Source organism: Vicia villosa, unplaced genomic scaffold (assembly GCF_029867415.1).
Source record: "Vicia villosa cultivar HV-30 ecotype Madison, WI unplaced genomic scaffold, Vvil1.0 ctg.003334F_1_1, whole genome shotgun sequence".
Classification (NCBI taxonomy): Eukaryota; Viridiplantae; Streptophyta; class Magnoliopsida; order Fabales; family Fabaceae; genus Vicia; species Vicia villosa.
The window spans coordinates 100,188-119,804 of record NW_026706180.1 but is presented as its reverse complement, the minus strand read 5'-3'; the positions used below and the strand labels follow the sequence as shown (position 1 = coordinate 119,804).

The 19,617-nt window shown below is 36.1% G+C and overlaps 2 protein-coding genes across 2 annotated transcripts; both read left to right on the top strand.

Annotated features, from left to right (window-relative positions):
- Positions 1 to 1,591: 1,591 nt before the first annotated feature.
- On the top strand, positions 1,592 to 3,104 carry LOC131640839 (uncharacterized). Its single transcript, XM_058911214.1, has 3 exons — positions 1,592 to 1,745; positions 1,823 to 1,925; positions 2,021 to 3,104. The coding sequence occupies exons 2-3, from the start codon at positions 1,843 to 1,845 to the stop codon at positions 2,145 to 2,147; spliced, it is 210 nt and encodes a 69-aa protein (XP_058767197.1). The 5' UTR covers positions 1,592 to 1,745; positions 1,823 to 1,842; the 3' UTR covers positions 2,148 to 3,104.
- Positions 3,105 to 3,843: 739 nt separating this feature from the next.
- LOC131640838 (pheophorbide a oxygenase, chloroplastic-like) lies at positions 3,844 to 8,001 on the top strand. Its single transcript, XM_058911213.1, has 7 exons — positions 3,844 to 4,533; positions 4,703 to 4,938; positions 5,136 to 5,262; positions 6,548 to 6,684; positions 6,999 to 7,158; positions 7,259 to 7,531; positions 7,645 to 8,001. The coding sequence occupies exons 1-7, from the start codon at positions 4,105 to 4,107 to the stop codon at positions 7,897 to 7,899; spliced, it is 1,617 nt and encodes a 538-aa protein (XP_058767196.1). The 5' UTR covers positions 3,844 to 4,104; the 3' UTR covers positions 7,900 to 8,001.
- Positions 8,002 to 19,617: the final 11,616 nt, after the last annotated feature.

The window sequence follows — 19,617 nt, the reverse complement described above, 5'->3', positions numbered from 1 at the left end:
ATGCGTCGACGCATTTTGCTCTTGCACTTGAATCACCAAAAGTGGATGCGTCGACCTGAAGAGTCAGCGTGCGCATACCCGAGATTTCACCAAAGTTCCATGCGTCGACCTATGCATGTAATGCGTCGACGCATTCAGCTCTTACTTATAATTTTTCAGGAGATGCTTGCAGTAGGTCGACCTATAGTGTCTATGAGTCGACCTATTAGTGTCTTGTAGCCAAAAATCCTTGTCTTTGTTGCATTTGCTTGGTTTCTATGATGCCGCTTGAGTGTTAGTTGATTCACATATTTTTTGACATCATGAAAACTACACCATTGCCCTCACAGGTTTCAGTCATAATTTTCATCGATCCATTTACATAACCTCCACTATTTCTAGAACATTAATTCAGGTTAAATCGACACGAATAAATTTTCCAACAACATTTCATTGACAGAACATAATCCATTTCCTCATTGATTTTAGAACAACAACAAATAACATTAACAGACAACAACAACATCAATCACAATAGAAATTTCAACACCAAAAATCCTACATATCATTCATCATAATCCCAGTTATAGAGTTTGAACCCCACCCTTACCTTGGATTGGAGACCGCTTTTTAATTTCTGGTCGAATTTCCTAGCTTCTGGCCTTCGCCTATTTCTTTTTCCTGTTTCTCTGCATTTTCTCACGGCCACACGTTCTCCAATTCTTTCACTTCTCTGCCACTTCTAATTAACCTAATTTCTACCATAACTAAACCTCACACCTTTTTTTTATCTCTTTTGGGTTTAACTCCACAATTTCAATTGAACTTGACTTACAGCCCCATATTTCTACTATCAACCATAGAAACAATCCGAACTAAATAATTAATTCATTATTTCACCACCGGTGATTAAATAATTAATTCCAATAAGATAATTTAAGTCCAATATTTCACATTCACTTCATAATTCATCACCTATTTCAAAAACAATTAATTAAATAATTAATCGAAATATTTGGGGCGTTACATTAACTATTTATAGGGTTTTAACCTCCGTAAACAAAACCTCCAATTTAAACAACATATCATTTTTTTAATACATATGTTGACTCATATTTGCACCAATTACCTTGCTATCATGTCACATACGTAGAAGTTACCATTTTTTCATTAAATTTAACGGAAAAAACCAATAGACTAGGATAAGTGTTTTTAAGAGACTATTATATAATATCTTTTAAATACAAAACGAAAATAAAATAATAAATTAAATTATGAGAATTTGTGACTAATTATATCTATATTTTTTTGGTCATGTTAAGGCACATGTTAATGATACTATAATCAGAAAATGTTAAATGTAATAAAGTCATATTTAAAGTTTGGATATATTAAATACAAGAATTCTAAAAAAATATTTTTATAAATAATTTATTAACTTGTGCCTTTGGAACAGATGTTACTTTTTCCAAAGTTCGTGGAGGGTAGATTCATAGAAAAGTCGATGATGAAAAAAAAGAGAGGAGGGGGTGTTTAAGTACTTATACAGTGTTGTTAGAGATTCCTCAATATATAACTCCAATAATGGGCCGAACAAACAAATCAAAAAACTGGTGGACTTCTCAATTTCCCAATCCGAAGAACAAAGAGAAAAAACAGAGCAGAAGCTTCCATGGATTCCTCCATAATACTACAGTGTTAGCTTTACAACAAACAATTCTCGAAAGAATACCATAAAAACTAAAAACATTTCCACCATCTCATCGGTAATTAATTTCATTCGAGTGTTTGAAATTTCCCAATTTCGTTACTCTTATTTTCTACACTAAAAAAATCCATCTAGGGTTTGCGAATTTGGAATCCATGGCACGAGCTCGCAATTTACTTGTTGCTGCTGGTTTAGTTGCTTTTGCTTCAGCAGGCATGGCTTTTCCATTCTACATGGCGTAAGTCTAATTCAATTTCATTCACAATTTCCATTTTTTTATTCTTGAATTTGAATTTTAATTGTTGATTTGCATTTGTTGTTTGTGTTGTTTAGTTCGTCGAAGAAACCGGTTATTGATCCAACAAAACCGCTTTCGCCACAAGCTACTTTTCGAGGACCTTATATAAACACAGGTTCGCGCGATGTTGGTCCTGATCATGAGACTTACCAAAAGAAGTGAACTAGGTTGTGAATTTGTTTGGCCCCAATTGAGATTAAGTTCATGTTATATGATTAGTATAAGTGGTTTGAATTTTTGTAAAATTAGTTTTATAATGTATGCCATTTTTAATAAAAAGATTAATGTTGTTAGTTAAATATGACAATTATACCAATTTCATTGATATATAGATGAATGTTGTATTGCTTGTCTGAATAGTTAAGCTCTTTGGGAAAACCTGAGTCAATGGCAATGTGTAGTTTTGATTCCTCTGCATTTGTATCTATGTTGCGAAAGGGTAACAATCAACAGGAAAGTATAGATTTTGATGAAACTTATGCTCCTCTTGTTAGATTAGAAGTCATATGAATGCTTTTAACTTTCTCATGCATCATGAATTTCAACCACTTGGCCCATGATTAACCAAGATAAGTGTAGATGAATGCTGTTTTACAAATGGTTCTGCGGGCTGGAGAATGATTTCCAGAGATTATGCAGGGGCTGTGTTTGCTGCAGCCACAAGATTGAAGTATCTCGCACCTTTCATTGGCATTAGGGCTTAAGGAGCATCACATGCCTAACTTGAGAATTGAATTTTATTCTATTAGGCATAAGGAGCATCACATAGCTAACTTAATTATTGAATGTGATTCTGAATGTATGGTTAACTAACCGCCTTATGTACTGTACTGTATTGATCTGCTTAGTCAATTATAGAATACCACATTTAATACTTTGTTGAATTAGAAGGGAGAAAATGTTTGAATGATATTCTAGTTGGTGTGGCATGAAATGTAGGAAGTAGAGACAGGTTTATCCAGTTTGTTGTAATGATATTCTTTCAATCTAAAGAAATTGGGTTTGCTGTAAAATTTAAGTGTAGTTTAGGTTCAGATTTGTAAATTTGATTCTGCACATTCAAGATAATTTTATTGAATGTAGTGTTTCTAAATTTGATTCGTAAATTTAACACAAAAAGTTGTGGTATTATTGTTGCTTCTTGTAGTGTGAAACAAAAAATTGTTGCTTCTTGCAAAACTCTGCTTTGCATTTTAATTGTAAATTTTCCTCCAAACTCAAAGATTCTGCAGAAAAATGCATTTTGCCCTCAATCTTGGCTGGACTAATATTTTGCTTTTCATATTATTGGTCCCTCTCCTTCATGCCTAACTACATGTTAGGGCTCAGTATAACGTGTGCAACAAAGTGGAATCAAAATCCAACATGATTGAAATCTTCATTCCCTGGCGGTGCCAAACTTCCTACACTTTCACATGACACTGGAAAAGCCAATTAAGATTTTAAACAAAATAACAACAATTACAAAGTTTTATCTCATTAATTATGGTCGACTATAAGAATCAAATTTCGTCATATACATTTTTTACTTCATAGATCAACTTTTTCCATTTATTCTTTCGGTGTGTAAGTATTATTACGGGCTAAAATCGTGTGCGGATTTCCCATCACATAAAGACATTACACCCATAGTTTCCTTGTTCCCACTGTTTTTCTCCAAGATTCTAGAAGTCTTGTGTGCTACTTGGCAGTAGCTACATCAACCTTTGAATACACTCTTCAAAGTTGTGGACGTCCATCATTACGCCACACCACTCTTTCATTTTATTGTCAGCAACAAACTTTCACAATAATTTCACTAATTATTTACAATGATTTTCCTCTAATTCTACAATTTTACTACTATTAACCTCAATTAACATTAACAACAGCCACAGTAACTGATTCATTCGAATGTGAAAACAGACAGAAAAAACTCACCCGACAGTGACACTGTTGAACAAACATTTGTATGAAAACACAAAAGAAGATGAAAAACAAGAAACATTTGAAACTTGCACGACTCAAACAGTTCTTGTTCTCTTCTTCTTCTTACATTTCATACGAATAATTCAATCTCTATATAAAGTTCTTCCACCGTTAACATCTCAAAACTTCAGCAAACATAAAATCACCATTGATGGCACTTCCACACACACTCTCAGCTTTATCAACAACAACTACACTACCAAAACCGCTTCTCTTTTCACCCTTCACAAAAAAGTCACAATTTTTGACAAAATCAACAACACCCAGTAACAGAAACAGAAAAGCCTTTTCTCTAACAGTTAGAGGCGTTGCAGCACCACCTACAAAAACAGAACCAAATCAATCCTTCCCAGAACCTGAAAGGAACGAAATTGATGATGAATTTGACGATGAGAGTTCTTCCTCGAAATTTTCATGGAGAGATCATTGGTACCCGGTTTCTTTAATTGAAGATCTCAACCCTAGCTTGCCCACACCGTTTCAGCTTCTGGGTCGTGAAATTGTGATTTGGTATGATAATTCCAAATCTCAATGGGTTGTTTTTGATGATAAATGTCCTCACCGTCTTGCCCCTTTATCTGTAAGTGCAATTTTTTCTTGTTGAAGATTGAATTGAAGAACATTGAATATGTTTGTACAAGTGCTTATAGACCATCTTGAAGAGTTTATGAAAATAAGTTGAAAACAACTTATAACAATTTAAATAAGGCAATTCAAACTGATCTTTAAGTTTTGTTTGGTTTTTGCAGGAAGGAAGGATAGATGAGGGGGGAAACTTGCAGTGTTCTTATCATGGGTGGTCTTTTGATGGAAGTGGAGGCTGTGCTGTGATCCCTCAGGCTTCACCGGAAGGTCCCGAAGCGCGTGCTATTCGATCTCCTAGAGCTTGTGCAACCAAGTTTCCTACCTTGGTGTCTCAGGGATTGCTCTTTGTTTGGCCTGATGAGAATGGTTGGGAGAAAGCAAATGCTTCCAAACCTCCAATGTAATGATTTGCTTAATCTGTCTTTACTCTTTAGTCTAATTCTTAGTATATTCGCTTAAGCTTATTATCGCAATGAGTGCGACTCAGTTTGTTAACTAGTGCTGACTGCTGAGCTTGCAAAGCATACTCTTGTGGAGACGTGAAAAGTGTTTGCTGTGTACCTTTGTTGACATGTATGGTAAAATTGTGTATGTTAGGTTGCCGGATGACTTTGTAAAACCAGAATTTGCGACGGTGAACATTCAGCGCGATCTGTTCTATGGCTATGATACTCTCATGGAGAATGTCTCTGATCCTTCTCACATTGAATTTGCCCATCACAAGGTACAGATGACACATTTCAACTTGACTTTTAGGTGTACAGGTTATTTTATATTCAAGTAGTGTGCTTGTTCATAATATTTTATTCAAATATTGTTGCAAGTGGAAATTGTTAAATTAAATATGCTATGGTGATGTGGTCCAAAGTTTTTGATGGAGTTCCTCTTGGTTTGTTCCATTTTTATATAATTTCTCTCAAGGAAAGTGCTGCTTGTTCAGCTTATTTTATATATCTCCACTCAATCATATAATAATATTGCTATTTATAATTTAGTCAAGAAGAATCCTCAGCTAGCTATCAAGACATAAGAAACTGCACCAGGCATCTCATACTATTCAATATCGGACTTAGGCACCCCATGCTACCCAATTTCCTATCTAGCACCACCACTAAGAGCCGATGTTTGAACGGCTACTCTCAACAATGCTTTACTCCACCTTTACAGTCAGCCCTTTCACGGGTAGCCTTTTCTAAGACATTGAAAACCAAGCTCTGATATCGGTTAGAAAATACCCAGAAACTTGGGGAACCGTCCCTTAAAAGCTAGCTATCAAGGAGAAATACCAAGTCACTTAAATACTCCACCACAAGGTTGTCAAGATCTCAATCTAGATCTTAAAATCTTACTATCACTCGCCCCAACGATCCCGGACTAATTAGAATCGTGTGTTGAAGCCAAATTGTTGGTAAAAAAATCGTAAAACTATTGATTATGTGCGATCTCGGCCAGTTCTGGCCATAATTGGCCATTTTCCGGCCACCATCATTACAAGTCTAGAAGGATGATAAGATGCCGAGGCGCAACAATTACGGTTCGGCTTAGGCCATTTTTTCTAGTATTATTTTTGTCTTAAGTAATATCTTACGATTTTTGTTACGATCTTATGTTTTACGATCTTGCTACCCCCTCTTGGTCTTCAAAAATAATTGGGCAGGATCTTCTGATCTTAGTAACGATCTTATGTTTTACGATCTTGCTATCCCCTCCTGATTTTATGCAAGATCCCGATTTTGACAACCTTACTCCACCAAACATTCCATCCTACTCGATTTGGGAGAGAAACTAAAAGCAAAAAAAAGACGAGGCAGCTTTAGAGATGAACGAGTGCAAGTTGTTGTACTTGTACAATTTACAGTAGTATTGTGTCTTAATGATTTACACTGCATATCAGTATGCATTTGTATTTAGACATGATAGAGATAAGCAGTATCAGAAGTTGAAATGATTTAGTATTGTCTATTAAGGTTATCTAAATCACTAACATAAATATGATCTCTATTTCATAGGTTACAGGAAGGAGGGATAGAGCCAAGCCTCTTCCATTCAAGATGGATTCACGTGGTTCATGGGGCTTTTCAGGAGCTAATGAAGGGAACCCGCGGATCAGTTCCAAGTTTGTTGCACCATGTTATTACATCAACAAGTAAGCCAGTGTAGCCTTTGGCGTAAAGTACTTTTGATATGAATGTGCATTATTTAATTCTATTGTAAATGATGAGTGACTTCTATATGAATTACGTACCTTGTTCATGGCCAAAACAAATTCATGTTTAGCATCTTTCTCAATATCTAGATGATTTGAGCATCATACAATCATACAACTGATCATGTCATGTTTCTATGCTATGTTTCACGTTACGATGCATTTCAAAAGACTATTACTTTATGCTAGACTGCTACTGTTTTGTTTTTGTTTGTTGCTTCCAAGTCTCGATAAACTAAGTACTATCATTTCAGGATTGAGATTGATACCAAACTTCCAATAGTTGGTGACCAGAAATGGGTAATATGGATATGTTCTTTCAATGTCCCCATGGCACCTGGTAAGACCCGCTCCATTGTTTGCAGTGCTCGAAATTTCTTCCAGTTCACAGTTCCTGGGCCTGCTTGGTGGCAAGTAAGATTCCTATTTCCAATGCTTTCATTTCCGCTCTTTTCGACAAAACCACCCAATGTTCCATTCTGCTTATATCTGGCGTTTCTTGTTCATGTTTCAGGTGGTTCCTAGATGGTATGAACATTGGACTTCAAACAAAGTATATGATGGAGACATGATTGTTCTTCAAGGTCAAGAAAAAGTCTTTCTCGCACAAACCGAGCAAGGCGGTGACATTAACAAACAGTACACAAGCCTCACATTCACGCCAACGCAAGCTGATCGTTTTGTGTTGGCATTTAGAAATTGGCTGAGGCGACACGGCAATGGACAACCGGAATGGTTCAGCAAGAGCAGCCAACCATTGCCATCCACTGTACTATCAAAACGTGAGGTATAGCATAGCTATTCGATCAACCTATTCCATTATGAACCCGTCTCCATTATCTTCAAAACCAAGAATACAACACAACTTTGATGATCATTTGCATTTTTGTTTCCTTGTAGATGTTGGATAGATTTGAACAGCACACACTAAAGTGTTCATCTTGTAAAGGAGCTTATGAGGGATTCAAAACATGGCAGAAAATTCTGATTGGTGCAACAGTTGTGTTTTGTGCAACTTCTGGGATTCCATCCGATACTCAGCTGCGAGTAGTTTTGGCTGGACTCGCGGTTGTCAGCGCAGCCTTAGCTTTTGCGGTAAACCAACTAGAAAAGAATTTTGTATTCGTCGATTATGTGCACGCCGAAATCGATTGAATATATTATGACTCCAAATGTTTAATGACTAGTTGCAAAATGTAAATGATAGAGTTGATATGTGTATGTCAATATGTGTATATATTTTCATTTTCATCAACAGAGTTTAGTCTAACTTGGTATTAATGATCAAATACAGTTCAAAGACTGAAGTTTTCTTTTATAATCACATGTGCAGACCAGCAACAGTTATTTTATTTTTTTTCTTTTTCTTTCTTTCTTTTCTTGTTAAGGCTTAGTATATATGATGTGCTGACTAAAATGTAATTTTGAAAGGCATAGTATGGGTCCGTTCGGCTTTTTTTTAAAATGATTTTTGTAGTGTTGCATAATTTTGTGTAAAAAAATTTACGAAGAAATTTTTCATAAACGCTTCAAATGAAATTTTGATTTGAATAGTTATTCTTAAAATGTTTTTTTCAACGGAGGTTTCATAACAGTTTAAGCTTTGTGCAAGGGAAATGAGGTTAAGATGACCTCCCTGCTTCTTTGGAGCACACAGTTTGTTCCAAGAAATCGGAGATTTTTTAGTTATAGTATCCAGACCAGAGAAAAGACCTGCAAGTGGCTTTTCTTTCCATTATAGTAAATTCTTTTTTCTTAATTTTTAATTTTTTTAATCAAACTCTTTATTATTATATTTTTTGGCTCACTTTATAATTTTAAAAAAATAAGACCAATTTTTAACTTCTAAAATTTAAAAGAATCGATTTTTTTAATTCTTTAATATTTTTTGAATTTTTTTTGTTAGTAATTTGAAATTTTTTAAATTTAATTAGAATAAATATACTTTGACTTCTTATTATTTAAAAAATTATTCATTAAATTAATTATTTTCATATATTTTGAAAAGACTTAGAACATTCTGATATATATTTTTAAAACTTGTAAAAAAACACGTTGTTTCGCGTTGAAGAGTCTCGAGCGGGATTATTCGAATTTCAAAATGATCCTTTTGAGTCAGAAGGACATGTGGAAACGCTAGGGATTCTAAGCGCATGCAAACACGCAATGTGACATCTCATTAGAGTAGGACTGTTAGAGTCAAATTAGTATAAATAGGGATCTTAGTGGTAGGATTCAGAGGTGTTCAATTTGTACTAAGTCACTCAAAAAATACTCAAGTACCAAGCGAAAGAGAAAGAGTTTTCATTGAGAATGTACGTATGACACCAACATTGTCTTTAATTTTCGTTTCATTTACCAATAAAGTTCCTTTAAAGCACTCTTTTTCGAATCCATTTACATTTCAGTAGAAGTACTTAGATTCATTTTCTTGCCATGTATCTTTATTTCTTCTAAGATTTTACATTCAAGTTTTTTTATTTTACAATCTGCATTCGAAGTTATTATTACATATAGTCACAAGTATTGATAAAAACATCCAAGAAAATTACCAAACAAAGCTATGGGTTCAATCATTAATATGGAAAACTGTAGACACATGTCCTAGGATCAATCTAGTCGATCCTGTAAGTTACCAAATCATCGAGTTTGGAGGACTAGCGGTTGTTTGTCAGAAATCACTAGTAAGCAGTATGCATGATGATAATGATGATGATGATGATCCTACTATTTGAAATAAGGTGGAATCTCAATGGTCAAAAATTAAGGTACAACAGCTGCCCCTATTCTAGTTCCTAATACCTGATGAGGGGAAGATGGAATCTTCGTCTCATCACGGTAGGGGGGACTTAAATACAAAAGATAGCACAATTTGGACCCTGAGAGCCCACATGCATGATATGAATGCAATATATATTTTTTGATTTTTATATGGAATAAACAAGTAAACAACATCCTTCCTTCAGATAAGGAGAAATGGACCAGATTTACTAGGGGTACATAATAAATTATCCCTGACGCTGGAGAGACTACGAAACATTACGAGTTGTTCCTGACGCTTGAGAGACTTTCACCCGCTGGAGAGGAAAAACACCAGGCTCCTTAATGAACTATCTCTGACACTAAGAGATCTATCTTTCATTGGGAAAGAACATCGGGCTCCTCAATGAACTGTCTTCTGACGCTGAGAGACTTATCTTTCATTGGGAAAGAACAAACTTCAATATGAACTTTCTTGACTGCTGGGGGGAGTTCCATTCATAAAGGATAGCTACCATGTTCTACAACAGAGTGTCTTCATCATCTTGAGAAGGCTAACCATCTATTGGAACTCTTATCATGAAATGTCTCTTACGCTGAGACCTATTGTCCACAAGTTTCTTCACCAGTAATATTTTGATTGCGAGACATACAAGTGGCTCATCACTTGTTGTCGGGTAATTAAAGTCGCAGCAACGATCAACTTCCAAGGATATAAATACAACTTTTTGAGAGATTATAAAAGTAGCGGAAATAATCAACTGCCAGGGATATAAATCCAACTTTTGAGAGATTATAAACAGGCTCTTGTTGAGGAGACCAAGTCTTCAACTGTGCAAAATAAATGCACTCCTTAAATCTAGGACTCGCTAATCTAAATAAACATATCTGATGGAGACAAAGTTCAATCTAAGACGGAGTTGGAGAGAGACGACCAAACAAGATATTTCCCACTGAGGAATGAGCTCAAAATGAGGAGTTCATTCTATCCTGAGATAGATGAATAAGCTGAAGTAAAATCTTCCCACGAGGAACAAACTCATTGGGGAAACACAAGGACATGAGTCTTTCTTCCTAAAGCTGATGCTTAAATGGAAGGAGTAAAGACATTGCTTAAGGAGTAATCATTTCCTTATATTAATAAGATGCAAATAATGTGCATGTATGTATGAAAAATATGAGTGCATGGATGAATGTTATGCATACACTAACGAAAAAGTCATATAATAAGACGACACTGGGGTCGACAACACCGGGGTATAACCATATACTCAACCGATTATCAATAACATCTTTTGTGGGGACGAAATTAATCGGGGAACATAACACTCTTCAAATAAATCTTCAAAAGGATTCATTCCGAGAAGAAAACCTGTTGAAAAGGGAACACATTCCGAGAAGAAAACCTGCCCTTGGCTGGAGACAACTTGTGTCAAGACTCAGCTGCTCTGTGGGGATAAAATTTGTTTGGTGCTTAATTTCTCATTTTGAGAACTAACTTTCTCGGGGATCAAGGTCGACATTTTCTTTTGTATCCACAAGTTTTTAAACAAATGTTCTATCATTTTATTTTGAAAAAAGATTTTGACTTTGTTTCAAATCTTTTTAATTTCAAAAGAAATTTTTTGCAAGATAGAATAAAAAATAAGAATTCCAAGGAATGAGATAAGACTCAATTTTTATTAATGGAATGGTAGTATGCGAACGACATCACTCCATGGATTACAAAGTTTAAAAATGGTAACTTTAAAGGGAGAGGGTACATCAAAATACAATGATCATATTCTCCCTAACAACTTTGAATATCGGGCGTACGCTGACGTCGGTTGAGAGTTTTCAGAAAGTATCTTTAGAATGGTCAGGTTATATCAGATGTGGTTACTTGCCATAATCCCTAACTTTTGCATAGATCGCCTTTGTAGGTTTTCAATCTATCGGGATGATTATTTTCTTTTTGTTTGTCTCTAATTTTTGCCTGGACCACCTTTTCAGGTTTTCAGTTCACCGAGACGCTCCTTTTTGCCTAAGTTTCCCTTTCAGGTTTTCAATTTAGCGAGCTTTTCATTTTTCTTTTTTTCTTTAGGCGAAGTATATCTTGACCACATTAACATTCACAGGACGCGGGAATTCTTCACCATCCATAGTTATAAGAGTCAGAGCACCGCCTGAGAAGGCTCTCTTAACAACATATGGGCCTTCATAGTTGGGAGCACATTTTCCCCTGGGATCTGGTTGAAGAGGTAATATCTTCCTGAGCACGATATCACCTTCTCTGAATCTTCGACGTCTGACTTTCTTGTCAAAGGCTCTCTTTATTGTTTCTTGATAAAGCTGACCGTGACACAGAGCGGTCATTTCCTTTTCTTCAATAAGATTCAGCTGGTCATATCTAGCTTGACACCACTCAGCTTCTGATAACTTGGCTTCCATTAGGATCCTTATATAGGGAATCTCAACCTCTATTGGGAGCACAGCTTCCATGCCATATACCAAGGAGAAAGGCGTTGCCCCGGTCGAAGTGTGAACTATAGTACGGTACCCATGCAGAGCGAGCAGGAGCATTTCATGCCAGCCCTTGTAGGTCACAACCATCTTTTGGACAATCTTCTTAATATTCTTGTTAGCCTGCTTCTACCACACTATTCATCTTTGTTCGATAGGGAGAAGAATTGTGATGCTCAATCTTGAATTCATCATGTAGTAACCTGCCCTAAAAAATAAGCTTTAGAGTCGCCACCTATTCTACCAAGGCGAATAGGAAACCTTACGCAGTTAAGAGATCGGGGTAAGATTATTATAATCAGGTCGAGGGAAGGTGTTAGGCACCCTCAACCTTTTCCTAAGGTTTTATGTTCAAAGTAAAGGTTTATGGCTAAAAGTTAAGGTTTAATAGCCAAGGAAATGAACAGGGGAAAAAGTGAGATTTGAAAGGATTGAGGTTTTAGGGAAGGGGACTCGCCTTGTTGCCATTTTGCCTACGTATCTCCTTATGGAGAATCAGAGTCAACGTAGTTCGGGCACAGGGTTGTACGCCTTTGAATTAGTATGAGGTTGTTTGATGGCTTTTTCAATGGCCTATCATAGTTTTGAAATGCAAAGTTCGAAGGTATTTAGAATTACCTTATCATAGATTTGAAAATCGCAGTATTGAAGAGATGAAAATCCGTAGTGTCGTGGTTTAGTGTGTTTTGAATGTTTGGGCGTACAACCCTGATTTAATATGTCACCGTTAGTTGCAATGATCAATAGGTTTGATCATTATAGTTAACGGATTGAATTGTGTATCGCTGGTTACTCCGACCAATAGATTTGATCATCGCGGGCAGCAAATAAAATGTATTTTAATTTTGTAATTAAATTATGGGTTTTATTATTTTATCTCTCGTCATTTGCGACTAATAGATTTGGTCGGGTCGAGGAGAGAATTAATGTTAATGTTTTCGCCAAATGGGCAGTAGGATTGGGCAAACCCTAATGCGTGGGTAACCTTCCTAGGGTTTTTGTGATCTAATAGTTAAAACTAATTAAATAGATTAAATCGATATAATCGAAATAATCGGGAGGAAATCCTAAACCCTAGTCTAATCCAATTTTTTTTATCATTTAAACCTAAATTAAATTTATAAGAAAACCCCTAAATTCAATCCTAAATAAAATAGAAAATATAAAATAAAACAAAATTATAAATAAAACTAATAAAAGAACCTGGGCAGCAATCCTGTGTGGCAGCTTTGAAAGGTGCATGGTGGACATGCATGCTGGTGTACGTTAGATTTGGACCATTGGAGATCCAATGGTGCATAGCTGAGGATATATTGTGAGCCATCAGGAAGCGCAGCATGGAATCTGTGTTCAAATATATTGTAAAATAAAATAGCATAACCTGGGGATCGAACCCAGGTATCTTCACTCCACATCAATAGCCTTTGGTCAAATGCACCAGTTATCCACGCTGTTTGTAAAAAGAGACATAAAATATAAGTGTGAAAATAAATGCCATTAGTGGAATGTCAAAACAAACCAACGCGTGGGACCCGGGGAGGTTGACTGCCCAATCACGCTAAAAGAGAGGTTCTAATTTGTTTGATTGGCCAGTAGATTTTCTTGGAGATGCCATGCGTGTACGTTGAATGGTCAGAAGAAGATAAGGAATCGTTGGGAGGATCCTCTGGACGGTGCACAAAGATGATTCAGGGCCTCTAACTCCTTCAGAGCGGCTGTACACGATCAAATTTTATGCCCTAATTTGGAGAGAAGTTTCCACTTGAAAACCCTAGTCTTTTCTCCCTCCATTTCTTCCTCCTCTCCCCTACTGATATTTTTAGAATATATATGGAGTATTTAGGGTTAGGTTTTTGTGCCCATAACATCTTGCATTGATGAAAATATTTGATTGAAAAATCAACATGCAATCTTTCCAAAATTGGCTCTTTTCTTGCCCTTGAAGCTTGTGCACGAAATTGACATGTCTTATGGGCTATCTTGGACCTCAAGATAAGTGAAAGCAAAGCCCATGTTCAATTGTTCCTTGTTTCCATATTTTGTTTAATTTAATTTGTATTTAAATGGAAATAATTCCAAAATAAATAAAAATAAAATAGAAAGGGGCGTGCTATTGAGTATAGAGACCATAGATGGGCTTATGAACAAGTTTGGAACAAAATACCTTGGGCCCGTTTGGAAGAAAATTGATTTTCACAAGCATTTCTCTTCGTGCACTTCTTCAAAATTGTTCGACTTCCGCAACTTGTATCTTCATTGAAGTTTCCATGCTCAAGTTATGAGATTTGACCCAAAAGGTGTTTTTGTTGACTTTTTTGGAGGACCTATAATGTTTTTGTCCATATCTCCCAAATGGTGCATTTCTTGATTTTGGGACCAACATCAAAGTTGTAGAGAATGAAATTTCCTTGAGAATAGGCTTTGGTTGGACAATTTCTGATAAACCATGTGAGAGTTATGACCGGTCAAAGTTGAGTTGACTTTTTTCAGTTAAAAAACCCTAATTTGAACCTTTGATTAGGAGAGAGTGACTTGAGTTTAACCGTTGAGCCTTGAACCCTTGAAGATGAAATAAGACGGGAAAATTTTGGGGTATGACACATCACACAACTCTTTTATCATTTTATTGTTCAGGTTGGAACAATTATCAGTAATGATTCTGTTGGGTACACCGTTGCGACATATGAGATTGTTCTTGATAAACCTTACTACCACTTGTCGAGTAACATTGGCGTAGGAAGCAGCTTCGACCCATTTGGTGAAGTAATCAATGGCGACTAGGATGCAACGATGTCTATTTGAAGCATTTGGTTCAATCATACCAATCATGTCAATTCCCCACATAGAGAAAGGCCATGGAGAAGAGATAACGTTGAGAAGCGTCGGAGGCACATGGATCTTATCATCATAGATCTGGCACTTGTGGCAATTCTTCACATATTTGTAGCAGTCAGATTTCATCGTCATCCTATAGTATCCTGCTCTTAACATCTTTCTCGTCATTGAGTGTCCATTGGTGTGAGTGCCAACATATCCTTCATGAATTTCTTGCATTAACATATTTGCTTCATATTTATCCACGCATCTGAGCAATACCATGACAAAGTTTCTTTTGTAGAGCACATCTCCAATTAGGAAGAAATTACCAGACAGTCTTCTCAAAGTTCTTCTATCTTTGCTAGATGCCCCAGGTGGGTACTCTTGTTTTTGTAGAAAGATTTTGATGTCATAAAACCACGGCTTATCGTCTGTGATAACTTCAACAGCGAATACATGAGCCGGTCTATCTAGACGCATGATTGTAATTTGGGGAGCTTTGTTTTGAAACTTCACTTGATACATGGAAGCCAAAGTAGCCAATGCATCTGCCGTTTGATTTTCCTCACGAGGTATGTGATGGAATTCAACCTTGTCCTTTATCAACCCTCTGCTCCCCAAATTCCCAAAACCTTGGATGAATTCGTTGATAATTTTAGGGCTAAGGCTAAGAAATAGGTTTCTAAGGTTAGAGCAGAAGCCAATACGAGCATTGATCCTCAGGCTCTGGATGCCTCATGGGAGAATATTAAGAAGTGGATGCACTCTGATTTTGCCAGACTCATGAGTTTCTCAGATGCGTTAAGAAGTGCAAATGTTCAGATGGTAACTGAACGAGAAGAAGCTTGGAAGGAAAGAATCAGACTGTTCAATCTTCTTAAAGAAGATGAAGCGAAGGCTCTTCAAGCTGCTGAAGAAGAGAAGATCAGAGCTGCTGAAGAAGCTAAACTTACCAAAGAAGTTGAAGATGCAGAAGCTGCAAAATAAGCTGCTGTAATTGTCTCCTCTACTGATCCTTCTTTCTTGCGTCTGGAGCAAGCAATTGGAGAAATCAGAGAAGAACAAGCTGTCTTCAAGGAAAGCATCTCCTAGAAGAAGGATGTCAACGAGAATGTTCTGAATATGTTGCAACTAATCCTCGCTAAGCTGTCCATTCCTTCATCATCTGGACCTTAGGCTCTTAGGCTTTTACCTTTTACTTCTGAACCATAGGATCTTATGTTTTTATGTTTTTAGTATGATGTTTTGATTATCATTTCTTAGTGAAGTTTGATTTTTGTTATCTTTTTCTCTTTTTGGTTATGTCTTTATGTTTTTATGTTTTTCACACATAATCAACTTTTTGATTATGACAAAAAGGGGGGAGTAATAACTAAAAAATTAATATTTTAATGCTAATATTCATATTTCCTAAAATGAATTGCTCACATTCTAACCCATATGAACTCTTGTTTCTTTTAGAATATTTTTCCTTCTCAGGTATCTTGAACTGAATCAAGATCTGTGAAGATTTTATCCATGATCAGACTCTAAGTACTCAAGAACTGATTCAACATATAAGGCTCTGAAAACTCAATCAGGCTCTAAGTTTTTTATTTCAAATCAGGCTCTAAGTATTCAAGATCTTATTTGAGAAAACTTAAATCAGGCTCTAAGTATTCAAGATATTATTTGTAAATTAGACTTTGAGTTAATCAAGACAACAACCAGGTTCTGAGAAGACTAGAATCAGACTTCTATCAGACTCCAAAGATCTCAAGATCTTGACTAGCTAACTAGGCTCTGAATTTTCAAGATCCCTAGCTAACTAAACTATGAGTTTTCAAGATCGCGCTTGGAGATATTGGTATCAAGAATCAAGACTTTCAGATATCTCTATATCTGATCTATCGCAACCAGTGGGAGTTACCCAAACAGTTCTTAATCAGGATATCTGATCTTCATCAAGTCTTGGACTCAGGGGGAGTTTTCTCATGTAAAGGATGAGCATTGCTTACCTTTCTTTGCTAAAACTTTTTTTGATTATGTACAGAATTGTGTCATCAAAATACATAGTTTTGTCATCATCATAAAGGGGGAGATTGTTAGAAAAAGATTTGGTTCTGCAATATATCTGACTTTTGATGATAACAATGAGTATGTTTGTATGAACCATTTTTTTACTCTAACATTTGTTATTTTTAAGAATTTAACAAACAGGTTCTGATCTGATTCAAGGCGCTTCCATATCATTAGAAGAATCCTTGCTACGTTACTGTGCTACATATGTTCTCCTGAACCGTAGCAAAACACTTTAGAAGACTTTGAAGTATGTGACTCTGATACGCTATCTAAAGAAACCAAGTGCTAAAGATCTGAAGACAAAGTTTCTAAGGAGTAGTCTAAATGCTAATACTTTTGTTTTCAAAGATAAAGGGTACAAAAAACCAAGTGCTGAAGATCTGAAGACAAAGTTTCTATGGAACAGTCCAGATGATGAAGACTTTTGTTTCTGAAGATAAAGGGTACTGAAGACCAAGTGCTGAAGACACAGTTTTGAAGACTCTAAAGACTTGAAGTTTTAAAGACCCCAGACTTATTTTTCGTCTTCTAACTCATGCTCAGCAGAGTCTTTGAAGTCTAATAATAATAGAAGATAACGTTTACATAGTGCATAGTATGTGGTACAAATCGAATGTTTCGCTCCACTACCATGAAAGAAAGGACGTGTCGTACGATCTTGTCCCCCACTATGTTCATGCTGCCAACTTTCTAGAAGTTCAGATTTGCCCTTCAACGGATATATTATTATATTTCGCTATAAATAGGCTTGAAGACTTAAGAGGAAAAGCTGTTAATTCACGATTATTCAAACGTTCTCAAAAGATTGTTCATAAGCTTTTCATTTCTCTTAAGTCTAGAAGCTGAATTTATCATTTACTCCAGCTTGTGTAAAATCATTCATTGTAAACATATTTTCTTTCAAACTGTAGTTTGATATTTTCCTTAAGAGACCAGTTGGTCAGATTTCTTTAGAAGTCTAAGATTAGTATCTTAGAGGTTGTATGTTAGTCACTTGCAGTTAGCTTGTGCATTGTAGTAATCTTGAGATTATTGGATTAAGACCTTGTTGATAAGACGAAATCACCTTGGCGGGTGGACTAGATTAGCTTGATATTTTTCAAGTGAACTAGTATAAACATACCTTGTTCTTTCCGTCTTGCATATTTATCTTTATTATTAAGAATCAACTTCTTTTTAAAGGGAAAATTTTTGGTATTCAAATCCCTTTTCTAGTGTTTTTCACACCTTCAAATATAGCTTGTACGCCAACCTCATACATATGTGCCTCCACTAGCTCGTGGCACCTATCCCAAAGCCAATATATTCAAAGTTATGTTTTAGTCATTTTACCAAGAGGATTTCCCCAATAGTAGGATTAGGAGTCTTACCAATGGTTCCATAACCTAATATTTTTCATTTATAATTATCTCCAAATGAGACATATCCTCCTTCTTTTAGAAAAAAGGTGGAAAATAAGGTTTTGTCGCCTGTCGTATGCTTTGAATGATTCTTTCTCCTTCGGGGACATAACGCGAAGTTGATCTCTATCCGGCGCCATATCAATATTGTACTTGTATTGTCTGATAAATGCTTCACCCAAGTCATGGAAAGTAAAAATATGTGTACTATCCAAACCCATATACCACTTCAAAGCAGCTCCAGATAAGCTATCTTGAAAGTAATGAATCAACAGGCGTTGGTCTTCAGTGTGCATGGACATCTTTTAGACATCATGATCAGATGACTGTGAGGACAAGAATTCCCTTTGTACTTCTCAAATTATAGGAGTCTGAATTTGGCAGGAACTCTGACATTTGGAACCAAGCACAGATCATTAACTTCTTTCCCAAATAGATATTTTCCCCTTAGGGCCTTGATCTCTTTCTGCATCTCTAGAAATTGGTCTTCGAACTCATCCATTCTTCCCATACCTTCAAAAGGCTCACCATGAAAATTTTGCTCATTGTGGAGAGGAACAGTGTTCACCACATCAGGAGTAGCAGTCATAACAGCTTGAGGGATTGCAGTTTGTGGAGCAGGAATCTGTTGCCCAGCCAATTGAAAATCCATCTCTATTCCATATGGCCTAGTGGTAGTAGGATTCAATACTGGAATTGCAGAAATCTAAGGAGTCTCGACTTTATAAACCATAATAGCTTGAGCTTGAGTTGATGGCTGATTCTGAGCAGCCACCAGGTCTTGAACCATAGATGTCAATCTTTCAATACCAGAGCGTAAGACAACAACTTCCTCTTGCCATTCTTGGTCATTAACTATACCGTCTTCCGTTCCTTGATGACAATTGGCGTGAGTATTATAGCGGTGCGTTAACTTGACTCTGAGGAGAGAAGGGAGGAACAAGACTCTGACTGAGGAGTGAATGTGAATGTGAATGTGACATGATGCATCCAATGCAAAATACTTTTTTCCTTTTTAATTTTCAAAGTATCTCAAAATATCTTTCAAGGAATTATTAAGAGCTTGTAAATGTAAACACTATAAAGTAACTTGAAGAAGAAATTTCATTCATAAATAATAAGGGACAAGGCATCCTTGGCACATATAAGGGACAAGGGTCATCGAGGGACAATCGAGGTACCATTTTCTTTCAAGAAATTTTCAAAGGGACAAGGGAACCCAAGATACAAAATACTTTCGAGAGTTACAAGATAGAAACAATAAAGAAAGCTAGTAAAATCCTAGACTAATCATAAAATCTTAATGTGAAGTATCCATGTCATCTTGAGTCTT

Coding starts and splice junctions, on each gene's coding strand:
- LOC131640838 (XM_058911213.1), top strand. CDS start 4,105: ATGGCACTTCCACACACACTCTCAGCTTTATCAACAACAACTACACTA. Junction 5,263..6,547: donor TTGAATTTGCCCATCACAAG/GTACAGATGACA, acceptor TCTATTTCATAG/GTTACAGGAAGGAGGGATAG. Junction 6,685..6,998: donor CCATGTTATTACATCAACAA/GTAAGCCAGTGT, acceptor CTATCATTTCAG/GATTGAGATTGATACCAAAC.
- LOC131640839 (XM_058911214.1), top strand. CDS start 1,843: ATGGCACGAGCTCGCAATTTACTTGTTGCTGCTGGTTTAGTTGCTTTT. Junction 1,926..2,020: donor GCTTTTCCATTCTACATGGC/GTAAGTCTAATT, acceptor TGTGTTGTTTAG/TTCGTCGAAGAAACCGGTTA.